The following is a 12,531-nucleotide window of genomic DNA, read 5'->3' as shown; positions in this document are numbered from 1 at the left end:
CCCTTAATTTCCCAATCGTCGCCTTATTTGTTCTTTTCCTAAGGCAAACGCTTATATAGGCAAAAATAGCGTCATTCTAAGGGACGTCGTTGGATGTTCGGGAATCTATTGTCAGGGGTGTTTGTTTTTATGATTTGATTTATAGAAAATCGTTACGCAATCTTCGATGATTTGCTGTAAATTATGGTAGGGAAAATATATCTTAACGGGTAATTAGTAGTAATAACTTGTGTTGTCTTTCCTCTACACTGCCTAGATCCAGAAATCATTTTATTTCACTACCAGACCAAGTTCAAAGGAGCTGCGCGACTAAATTACCTAAGACCCAGACTGCTGAAAAATGTCAGTCCCAGTGCATTATGGAATCGCCTTCAGTGATTATGGCGAAATCGTATACTGACACGACTTATCAGTCTTATGATGGCCTTATTGAGGCAGCGATTGAGCGAAATGTTTAGCGTTGTCAAATCTCAACTTCGACAAATCTTCAGATTCACCAAAACCTCAACAGCTGATTGATTAAGCGGCGGATTATTAGTTAGTACGCATTGCCTCACCGAGATCTTTTGCAAGCAAATAATTGATTCATATCACGTTTAGCGGGTAACCAATGAATGTCATAGCGGGCGTGGCGTTGCTTATGCGAATGTTTCTACATTTAGGAAATATCTGACACCCGTTCTGCCATATATTGAATTGTTTTAGTGATGCCAATGCAGAATAGCGCAACTTTACTATGACCACATGCCGCATCGGCAGTGACTCCAAAACAGCTTATTTTCAGTATCCATCACGGACACTGCTCATGTTGATGCGATCCATTATGCCGTATTACCTTCTTTATATGCCTTTATTTTCAATTAACACTATCGTTCTTCGTCTTATCGCTGGCATTTGAGCAGCGCTATTCAAGCTTCAAATGGCCACATTCACTAATTCACGTCACGTTTTGCTGACTGAAACCAACACGTTACATGCGTAGCAATGCTCGTTACCGCAGACGTTTACAGTGACGATCAGTGCACGTGGACGCCAGCGACGAGCCTGAGTAGAGCGAAAAGCCCCGCTAGCCGAGGGCGTCTCCTCGGACCGCGTAGGCAGTTACGCCTGCCACCATTTCGCTGTCGGACTCTCGAAAAGACGCATCGTAGTGCAACACTATTCGAGGCTAACTGAAGGAATATCGTCGTTCGTATTATTAAGCAGCAACGCAAGGCGCTTTGAGGCCTACACGTCGTAGCCATGGCTCGTACAAAGCAAACAGCTCGTAAGTCGACTGGAGGCAAGGCTCCTCGAAAGCAATTGGCTACAAAGGCCGCTCGCAAGTCAGCACCTGCCACCGGCGGTGTGAAGAAGCCACACCGTTACAGACCAGGCACCGTTGCCCTTCGCGAAATTCGTCGATACCAAAAGTCCACCGAGCTCCTTATTAGAAAGCTTCCCTTCCAGCGACTGGTACGCGAAATCGCTCAGGATTTCAAGACGGATCTCAGGTAAGCTCAGATTAGCAGTAAAGAAGGTTATAGGACAGTGGCACTTTTGATTTTACTCATGTATTATATAATGTCTAGAAGTAACGCGCTGCGGGGTTTACGGACGATTACATAAAGTGGCTCAAAGATTTTTTTCTTTTCAAAGAAAAAAGACCGCATTTCAGACTGTGTAACCTCACAGATGAGAGATACCAGTAAGTGACGTAGGCCTTTCCGACCGTCCTTCACCTGCTATGGTTCATCTACTTTGCTAAAGAAAAGTCAAATTTTAATACAAAAAGAGAAGGCAGTTAGTTTTATTATATTTCGCAGCAGCAGCGGCGGCGGGGGCGGGGGCGGCGGCGGCGGCGGCGACGGCGGCGGCGGCTGTATCCGGTTGTGACGGTCAAGGTCACCTATGTCCCTTTATTTCGTGGAGACGTTATGATTCGTTTTCTTACGGTGCATTCTGTAAGCGTGTGATGTTGAAAATGGCAAAAACAACAAGTTACCAATAGCCTCGATTATTTTCGTGCGATGTTTTCTTCGGTGCGAAGTAATTGGCTAGATGCGTTTGTTGGAATGGGCAATCATGCTCGAATTGTGACTTGTTTTCGGCCAAGACAAGTTAGCTACCATCCGTCAGTTTGCTATCACTAGCGTCTAGTTTGCTTCCGTATACCCACCTAACACGAGTTGCATTTTACCAAAAACGTATGTGATTGTGTCTCGTGTAGGTTTCAGTCGTCCGCCGTCATGGCACTGCAGGAAGCCGCCGAAGCCTACCTCGTTGGCCTGTTTGAAGATACAAATCTATGTGCTATTCACGCCAAACGGGTTACCATAATGCCCAAAGACATCCAACTAGCGCGGCGAATCCGTGGCGAACGCGCCTAAGTATTTAGTGCAGGTGGCGGTGTTCCCGAGTCGACGAACCCCTGGGCGATCGTTTACAACCTCAACCCCCGATCAGGATGAAGGTACACGTCGGGGCAAACAAATCTAGAAATGAGCGGCATGTGAGTAGGCATTGTATCCACATGCTAACGGAAAGTAGCAATGGCAATAGCGATTGCGGTAGAAAGCTATTAATTTCGTTAAAACTGTACATATTATGGTAGAACCCATTGAACATGAAGGTGATCGAAACAGGAATACACAGACAGAATGACAGCGAGAAAAACATCGACCAGCAAAACATTGCGTAACACCAAACCTCCCATGCGAGCCACTTGTATTGTGTAACGCTGATAATCGGAAACGTTAAACTGAATATAATTAATGGACTGGGAGTGACGTCAATTGTGTATAGGAGCGCCTTGCTTTATGCTTCGAACACTTTAAATAAACGAAAAATTTTACGCGACGAATATCATCCGCCTGATTTTGTCTTCCTTCGGCAGGAAACTACATGATTTTATACGATCGGGAATTGACTGTGGATCATAATCTACTATCGAGTGTAACAATGTAGCTATTACTCTGTGACTGAATGCTTTTCTGGTGAAGACTGAGCATGATTCACAAATCTATTCGTAATCATAGGATTAGGGAAGAGGCAGTCATTTCTAGCGATATATTTCAAACAGGCGTCTTTCAAATTTTTCGGTCACATGTGTCACAATCGAGAGCACTTAGGGTAATTGTTTCTGTTTTTGCTTGGGCCCAAGTTAACGCGTGTCGATCTTCTTCCAGCTAAAGTTGTCTGTCGACGATACCTTTCAGCAGAAAACTTTCCTCACCTATTCGTCCTATATTTTGAACGTTATCTAGTGTTTAGCATGGGCAACTGAACAGCTCGCACAGTCATAGGCCCACATTGTCTAGCAGGACTGATTAGAGGACACGAACTTCCCTCTTAAGAGCCGCAGCAATGTCTTTTTCTTTAAAATATCTTGCAATCATACAACAGCTTAGACGAAATTTTCAGGCACAGTATCCTGGTACGTTGCATGCATGCATCCAATATGCTTGGGACATTTCAGGGAATCAGGATATTCTCATGCAACATAAGGCAGCGGTGTTCAAGTTTGCATGAGTAGCTACAAGTAATTCTGTTGTTCAGGCTACTATTTGTTATGTGCTTGTTTAGCATTTGTAGGGACCTTTGTCTTGGATGTATGCTAGTCGTTGGCTCAGTATTTACCCTCCATCGACATCCGAGTTCTAGCACGTAATTAACAATCGAGATTATCAAAGGGATTTCGGGTAAGTGAGGGCCGGTAGAAGGCAAAAGATAGAAAATAACTTATAATTGAATAGTAATATAATGAGATAATTTGCTAGTGTCGCTGCATTTATATTACGAGTCAGTCCTCTTCAAGTTGTGAAGACTCTTTAAGTCATCCTCGTCAAAGATGGCCACATTTCTATGTTAAACTGCTATTATGACGTTCAAAAAGCAGCGTCCACATCGAAGTGATCGAGTTCGAGCCGTAAGATTTTTGGCAGTGGCAGAGATGAAGTATAGGTGAGAACTGTCTAAGTATAGTAAAGCAGCTCGTTAACGAATTTTTCTATCTGTAGGCACCAGAGTTGCAAGCCGTGTCGTGAGGGGGTCTTCGTGACACAAAGAATAGAAACGTTTTAGACGTATGACGTACGTACAGATAGCGCATACGTATCAGACAGCTGACACACTGAGCTCCGTTAGCTCGGAATACTGAAACTAAAACAAAAAAAAAACAAAGAAAGGTTAAATATTTATGATTTTCTAATACTAATTTCTAATTCTATCAAAAGATAACCATTGTTCTGTATACATACATATAAGCTATATAAATAAAAGAAGGTTAACCTATACAACTTTAGCTTATAATAATAGAACTAAGGCGAAATGATTGTTGGCTTGCTGGTAAATTTATTTCATTTAATATTTACTATTAAGTTTTATCTTACATCGAATTGTATTACGTTAACGATCAGGTCTAATTCTTCCTTCCTACGTAGTTGATATACGGCTCAAGTTGACTCTGTGTATGGTAGACTATTGTCGACCCGGGTCGCCACCAGACTTTTCAGTGCCAACAAGTCCGATTGTTGATGAGCGTCGTCTGATCTCCTTTCTTTGAATAGAAACTTCAGAGCGAACACCTTTGTCATAGAGGACGCTTGCGTTATCTGTTTCTTGACTAGTCCCGAGGTACTGCGCAGATTATTAGATATGGAGACATTAGTAATAACAGCATAATTCGTTGTTCTAAATGTGCACATCGTGAACTAGTTACGGCGTTATATTAGTATAGAAGGGGGCTGTCATATGTGTGCAGATGTGCGGACAAAAGTACATTTTGTAACGAGGCAATTTTCTGTTCAGCGAGATGATGTTTGAACTTATCTAAGGCCATTATTATTACTGTAACCTACTGAAAATTTGTCTTCTTTGGATATTTTGAGCTGCAACGAATACAAGTAACGTATTTTAACCTAATTCCATATCGGATTTATAGACCTCGGCGTCTATACATATGTACATCATAGACGTGGGAACGGGAAGGCAACACTTGGATGTGCTGATAGTTATAGCGAGTGTTAATCAGATACGACGCTGGGACACGATTTCATTGTACCATTACCTGTATTACGATCTTTGATCTAGGAGATTTGGATAGTGATACCTGGATACGACCTAAATGGTATACAGTCATATACAATAGACCTAGTTGTCACGTTTGGATTAAATACATTTTCTTTTTATAGCAACTCTATTGATAGTGTTTACAAATGTCTCTATAATATAAGACTAGCTTTAGCCCGCAGCTACGAAGAGAGTGACAAAACACGATTAAAGATTGAGCGAACCCTATAGTCTTCTTGGTATAGCGGAAGCAAATATTATACAGGAGGGCAGGTTGCGTCTAAATATTTCACCATGTCGCTCAGGTCTTGCGCCGCGCTGACGCATTGCTCATATAAGGCAATGTGCTTGCGAACGGTTCTGTTTTTTTCCGGGAAGTCCTATAGATTCTTATTATTACGCTTCAAGAACGACAGAGCATTTTTTCGAAAACGGGCCGCAAAGGTCGGCTCACCTATCGCTTAAGATCAACATTCGGCGTGCTCTAAGCCGTACCCATATTTCTGCCAGACGAACCAAAACAGCTACGTCTTTCTACACGTGACCAAACTTCTTTCTACTAGCCCGATGTAATTAATGTACACAAGCGATTTATGTGAAATGTGCCTCCTGGTCCAAATATAGCAACCCTATGATAAACTGCACACTCTAAAATTTAGCAAAAAAAAATTATTGATTTTGCTTGCTCCTGTTTTTCTGTTACGAAGAAGGGGTTTTGCCCCTAAAATCTACTATGTCTATTCCTTAACGTAGTTTTATGCCAGTTAATAATTAAGTACTTATAACGCAAGTTAATAGTAGAAATACAATACATTGTGTAACGACAATTTATGGGATATAAATTATGGACCGAATTTAATTGTCACACATATCAGGTGTGTTTAGAATCTATCGATGTCTAGCAAAGATGGCTATTTCACTCCGTGCTGACTTTATTTGTATGCGGAAGTAACCCGCTCGTCAATATATAACGTTGGATCCTTGACAATTCGAAAAAACGTAAATCTGCAAGAAATGCCTGAAATTAACGTCTACATTATTTACTTCAGTCGAGTGGAGTGGACGACATAATTAAGGTACAAGAAATGCCCCTGTAGGACCTTTTTGTGGCGTGAAGAACTTCAGTGTGCAATAGCAGTCCCCCTTTGTACGTCGATAGTAATGACAGACGTGGAAACAACGATTATGTTTTGTCACAAGAAAATACGAGAGTAATTGCAGCATAAATTGCTTATGCTGAATCGGCGGCTTGAGCTAGACTGATGAACTGTGAAATTATCAGGAATTTTTATGAACCGTTTGTGTTTATGAAAAAAAAATGAATGAAGCTTTTTAATTCAAGTAAATGATGTAAGCCGTCATTTCTAAGTAAATCCAAGTACTTGGTTCACTTTGGGCCTTTTCATGAACAAAAACTCTCATCAGATTATCACAAGCTGTTTGCATAACGAAAAAATGTCAAAACGCAAAATCTGACCTGCCTATTGTAAATACACGACATTTTCTATTTCGCTTTCCACGTTGTGCAGAGTCTTCTTAGTCAAGTCAGTAGACGTTGCCCTTCCCCCCTTCCCCTTGAATATATCGTGCTATGGGGCGGGGCTGATGTAACTTCAGTCCTGCAAGTTCCTTAAACAGTGTACAGTCACCTGGCTGGCCTGTTGCTTGTGAGATATTTACCCCAAATCGTGAGAAATAAACTTCCAGCAGTGTGGGAATTCTTTCAGCCGATTCACTCATCATATGCAGCGGCTTCGTGGGTGTCTTATTTATCAATATCGAAAAGATACGATAATCCCGCTATTTTGTCACTGCATTGACAAACTCATGGCAATCTAAAGAGCTGACATAAACACAAAAATATATGGTAGATCTATTGAAGTGTCCCATTCTTAGGTCTTGATAATTAGCAGCTTCAGGAAGCTCCTCAGGAGGGAAAATTTACGTAAACACTTATAAATAAATGAGATGGCACTGACGTCGATAAGGGTGTCTTTCATACCATAGTAAACTAACTATGAAGAAACTAGTATCAGTCCCTTGGAACGAAAAAGCAGGCACGGTCTTATCATCAATCAGCGGTACTTATTCCCTTTAGGCAAGTTACGCTGGAGTTGTTATCATAGCTGGAACTGTATGTTTCACCCTTCTGTATGTACATTTTCAGTAAACATGACATCACTCAATGCGCTAATTATGCAAGCATTTTCGAGCCGTTCGGACAGTGCCGTTACGAAATGAAGGACCTCCGCAATACTGTCTCAGACTGTGAAGAATAAATTCACCCATTATACTTGTACAAGGTGACAAGCATATCTATTACATGGAGTCCTTCGTCAGTCTCTATGCGTAACTTACCCCTATGGCCGTGCTTCGTGCAAGGGTTTGGTTTTATTACAAATGTGTCTGGTGCTTGAAACAAGTGCGTACTTTACTGTTCCGTTAAGTTTTCTGGCTTCGCGTGCAATCAATGTAGAAAACCTCGTACATTGTAGGTTAGCTATGTAGACTTTACATGACCCTTGTAACTTCCAATGATGATTGCCATACCACTGCCGATGGTGACTTAAAGAAATTGATTACATTCGTTTAATGCGGGTCCACTACAGCAGCTGATCGACAAACAGACTGTTGATCTGACTGACCCGGGACTACAATGCAACTTCGATGCACTTCTGGAATAGGCATCGAGGAATATTATGGACGTTTGAGCTGAAAAATGCTCTTTCAACAATTAATGGCCTATATTCATTTAAGAGATTTGTAGCTGATTCTGCCATTTGGTGTAATGGTTTTATGTTTCGGGTAAGATACTGTCGAAAAGGATCAACGTTGACTATAATTTCCCAGCCGGCTGATTGGTGGCAGCTGAATACCTTGCTGGCAGAAAGTAAAAACTGTTAAACTCGAACCGTTTAGGTTGTCCGCCGGTAAATCCCAAAATACTCAATGTGTTCAAATCATAACTCCAATTTTCGATGCAAAAGTAAATTGGAATTATCGTTGTGCATTATGGAATAGCAAATACATACATTTGAATTTTTCTTTCAATGATGGACCAAGGCTTAGCGAACTTTTAATTGAAGCTAAAGATTATTTGTCAGATTGAAGAGAACTATGTCGACGTATGTCCTTATTATATACTCTTTTCAAAATTTTGAAAGATATCAGGCCATAGACGATATTTCCTAAAATCAAACGATAGAATAGTGCACGGTCACAACTCGGATCCTGCTGATCCCGGATGTTAACTCCGCTGTAGGATGTTAGCGCACGAATTTTCTGCATCGTTATCTTCTCGGAAAGTTTGTCTTATGAGCTTCATTTACGCGATCGTATTTCCACTCATAGCGTCCACGTCGAAAATGTCCTCTGTATTGCAGCTTAACCTTAGGTGGCATCATTGAACACTATTTAAATAGATGCGGGAGGCGAGTCCTTTCGTCTAATGCTAATTGCGCAATAGGCATTGCAGATGCAATCAAGTACATTTGACTGTATATCAGGACAATTAACACCAGGACAATTAACACCGTTCAGACATCCGCCACACGTACGTAATTGCTGTGTGTTCAATAATAATAATAATAACTGAAGATAGCATCAACTTTTTCCGACTGCTGCGACCTTTGGAGCTTTTGAGGGCTAGTTTCTATTCTAAGTTTACTTACATGCTACAGTCCTACCTAAAATTCTAAAATCTTTCTTAATAAGGACCGCTTTAGCACCTGCTAAGCTAACAATCCAGGTAGGTAACGTTTTTTGGTTGATTGATGGTCATCGTGGTCGTTAGCTTCAGGACAACGTTCTTGAGGAAACCTGAATTCGTGACGAGTTCTAATGCGTTCCTATGCAGTATACACACAACCTTTTGTCCTTAGGAGCATACAAAGCAAAATCAGAATCGCATATTATCATGAAGAATTCGTACACGCTGGTTAAGTACTTCCCCTAGATACTCGTTCCACATAGTCACCAATTGTTCGTCGAATAAAAGCATACGAGCTAAACTCCAACGATAGATTCAACTATACGATGCGGTTGTTGGGCACGCAGTGACTACTACAAGTTTCTACGACGTCTATGGGCATATATATTTAGCGGGTCGTAATACGTTTGGGCGCTATCCGAGCGCATTAATTTTGTTGCATATTTGATAGATTTAGTTGCGTCGACTTTTGGGTTTGCACCAGCTTGATATCCGTCATTCTTCTTTTTGGCCGTTAGCTACTGCTAAGTATTACGAGAAACCTGAATTGTGAATGCCAGGATTGGTAAATTCCAACCGATCACTGAAGGTGTCAGGATTTCGAACTGGTTCGGCCCGGGCAACTTCAGTCAGCTTCTGACCGGCATTACCAGAGGCTTCTACATCTGGTGAGTGTGCACCGGGATCAAGGACGTTGACAATGACCATTATAATCTCAGCAGTAATATACGACGCAGCGTAGATCGCGGCAGGGATAACGACGTCCTGGACAATCGATTCGGGGCGCCAGTTAGGTAGTAACCATCTCCAAAAACGGGTGCGTTTCGAGTCGAGTGGGAGTCGCTCTCTTGGTCTCCCAGGCAACGCTGGTTCACTCGCAGACGTTTTCATTGGACTATTTGATGAGTCCGTAGATGAAGGTCTGATTGAGTCTGCTGATGAGGCCCGAGAAGACACGCATGACGCTGGCGTAACACGCGCTGAGCCGTTCCGTGAAATCTCACCTAATCTCCTCTTAAACGTGTTCGACAACATACTGCTCCTACTTTGGTCTAGCGCTGAGCTTCCTTTAACGGATTCCGCGGAACAGGTTTCTTTCGCTGTGTCCACAAACGAGTCCTTATTTGCATCGTTTGTTTGAAGTTTGCTTGTTTGCTCCGGTAAGACGCCGTCCTCACCTCGTGATGGCGGAACCTTTTTCGGTGGTTCCGCTGGCGGCTTAGTTCTCGCGATTATTTGAGTGCTGTCCGTTTTCATCGACAAAATTTCCTTTGATGTCGATGGTGATGGCCTGCCTATCGCTGGTTTTACCGATGCAGTTGGTGTAGCTGAATTTTTTGATTCTTCCGTAGACAAGTGCGTTTTGGCTGATGTTACTGATAATTTTATTTCAGGTAAGCTCGTTCTAGCTGACGATGAACTTAATTTATTCTCACTTAATGTCCCCCTCAAGCTCTCGTCTCCTAAACTTAGCTGTGTGTTCGTTTGTTTTCCGGCTAAGCTAAGCGCTGTTTTGTTCTTTTGTAGTTGTAGAGCGGTTTCGATCAAAGGTGATTTAATACTACGATGAGTCAGTGATGATGATGTAGGAGCGCTATTCGAGTGCTTTCGCGTTGGCCGAAGTGGTCCTCTAGCACGCTTACGTGCAAGACTAGCTCGTGTTTCTGCTGGCGATGGCTGTCGACCCGAGAGTTGAGGAGTTTGATTAGAATCTTGCCGTGCTCCTGTTGATGACGGTGATGAATCTTGTTCATCTTGGTCTTTTAGCGGGAGCGGCACTGACATTATTATGAAACCAATAGGCCTAAATTTCTAGGTCAATCCAAATAGGTACAAAGACATTAGTCTTTGATATCAGGAGCCTGTACGAGAAAACGTCTAATTTTGAATCGAATGATGTGTAAGTTTAACTTCGTTTTTCACTGTTATAGAATGATATTAGTTTGCGGCTAGGCCATCCAGGCCAAATGGTGTACGTACAAATACGGTAAAAAGCGAGACAAGCATTTTTTTTTTCTCTATTATCTTCGGCGAGAGAAGTTTTTCAGGATTGTTCTTGAAGTACCGTATCGATATCATTGGTTACCTTGTACAGTCACCGGCCTAAGCTCTGAAACGCTTGCCAAAATTTACCAACAAAAGAAAACACCCATCGTGCAATAAAAATATACCGTACTTTACTGTTTTCCAGTCAAAATACCCGAATTGTATCAAATTCTGACAGGATTAGACTAGCTGTACCATAGCAGTGTTTAACGACAGTTCCGTACAGAGAACTTTAGTGCTTCTGCCAAAAACGTAGTAGCGCAGAAGACTTCATTGTTCTTCGCACGTCTGCCATATTGCGATATTTTTTTGCGAAAGGAAAGATAGGCGATTGGTAGGATATGTTGAGTGGCTGTGCGCGATACATATATGCAACAATGGCATTGTTAACTATCTTTTGTTGACCTATGTAGGGGAGAAAATGTTTGTACACGAAGTTATGAATACAAATTTAGAATGCCAGAGCCTGGTCACTCTTTTCGCTGTTTTTATGTAGTTTGAAAATTTAATACCAAAACCTCTGCAATGAATAGTAGAGCCTATGAAGCAATAGGATCATTCTTCTCAATAGTACGACGATTAGGGTGTACAATGCTGTACATGCGTTAGGGACTTTCAATTACAGAATTACTGAGTCTCAACGGGGTATCGTGCCGCAACAATGTTGGTTTTGGGTCCGAAGCTTTACACGTTTACTACCAAAATAGTGCTTTGTACTACTCCACCAGCTGAAACCATAGTGAAGTTGCGTATTTTGTACGTATCGTGTCACGTCGACAGCAGCAGCAGCAGCAGCAGCAAAAAACTTTTTCCTTGACAATCGACGAAAGAGGGTGTACATATAGCATTTAGTTCTTACTTCAGATTAGAGGGATAGGGTGTACATATAGCATTTAGTTCTTACTTCAGATTAGAGAGAGAGGGTGTACATATAGCATTTAATTCTTACTTCAAATTTGAGAGACTAATGATTACTCGTTCGTAATTATTTCGAATGACCTTTGGATTGTTTTCCATTGCAAGGAGGGCCATTGCGGATTGTTTTCCATTTTTCTTACAAATTCTACGTAATCAGAATCGGAAGTGGGTATATTATTTTACAAATTCTACGTAATCAGAATCGGAAGTGGGTATATTATTAAGTTATGTTACAATGGGAAATAGGCATAACACAAGTATTTTTGAACGCATACACATATCTAGTTTATCATGGAATCGTTTATACGTGTCGTTTAAGAATGACCAAGGAGCGAAGCTGCCAGTCACTGGCAGGTACTCTCCCTGAGTAAGCCGTCGTCTAGAAAATACCGTGCTGAAAGTGAGGAGAACGTCGTTTCTCAACGGGCCAAATACGGGTCTAGCCATGCATAATTAATGGCCAAGTTCGGGTCTAACCATGCATAAATACATAAATAATCACGAGTTTCATTTCCTTATTACAATGTACGATCATTATGTAACGCGTTGATTTCATGTAACGCGCTGACTTCAGTACTAGAACACTGAAAACATGCAAACTCCAGCTGAAAGCCACAGGTTTGCAGGCGTTTTCTACCCAGGCAGGGTACCCTAAGAGTATGCCTCCTGCCATTTATAAAACATTTTTACTGCATACTTATTTTAACAGAATGCCTTAATCGGTGGATATATTGTTACGTCTAAAAAGAAATTCCCATTATTAAGAAACAATTTGTGTTGATATTGATGCTCGTGGGCCTCCGTTGATT

General features: G+C 41.6%; 1 protein-coding gene and 1 long non-coding RNA gene across 2 annotated transcripts in view; one reads left to right on the top strand and one right to left on the bottom strand.

The window, feature by feature from the left end:
* Window positions 1-1,116: 1,116 nt before the first annotated feature.
* LOC147754775 (uncharacterized) overlaps window positions 1,117-12,531 on the bottom strand; it is a 34,847-nt gene continuing 23,432 nt past the window's right edge. Inside the window, exons 2-4 of the long non-coding RNA XR_015330183.1 lie at window positions 4,371-4,617; window positions 4,080-4,140; window positions 1,117-1,941 (exon numbers count right to left, since the gene is read on the bottom strand). This is a non-coding gene — a long non-coding RNA (uncharacterized LOC147754775). The remainder of the gene's footprint in view (window positions 1,942-4,079; window positions 4,141-4,370; window positions 4,618-12,531) is intronic.
* On the top strand, window positions 1,243-2,847 carry LOC111253405 (histone H3-like). The gene is made up of 2 exons (XM_022812742.2): window positions 1,243-1,493; window positions 2,210-2,847. Exons 1-2 carry the CDS (start codon window positions 1,243-1,245, stop codon window positions 2,367-2,369), a joined length of 411 nt encoding a protein of 136 aa, XP_022668477.1. The 3' UTR covers window positions 2,370-2,847.

The sequence above is a fragment of the Varroa destructor genome, unplaced genomic scaffold (assembly GCF_002443255.2).
Source record: "Varroa destructor unplaced genomic scaffold, Vdes_3.0 BEIS01000006.1, whole genome shotgun sequence".
Classification (NCBI taxonomy): domain Eukaryota; kingdom Metazoa; phylum Arthropoda; class Arachnida; order Mesostigmata; family Varroidae; genus Varroa; species Varroa destructor.
The sequence above is the reverse complement of the archived record's forward strand: the minus strand, read 5'-3'. Positions and strand labels throughout refer to the sequence as shown.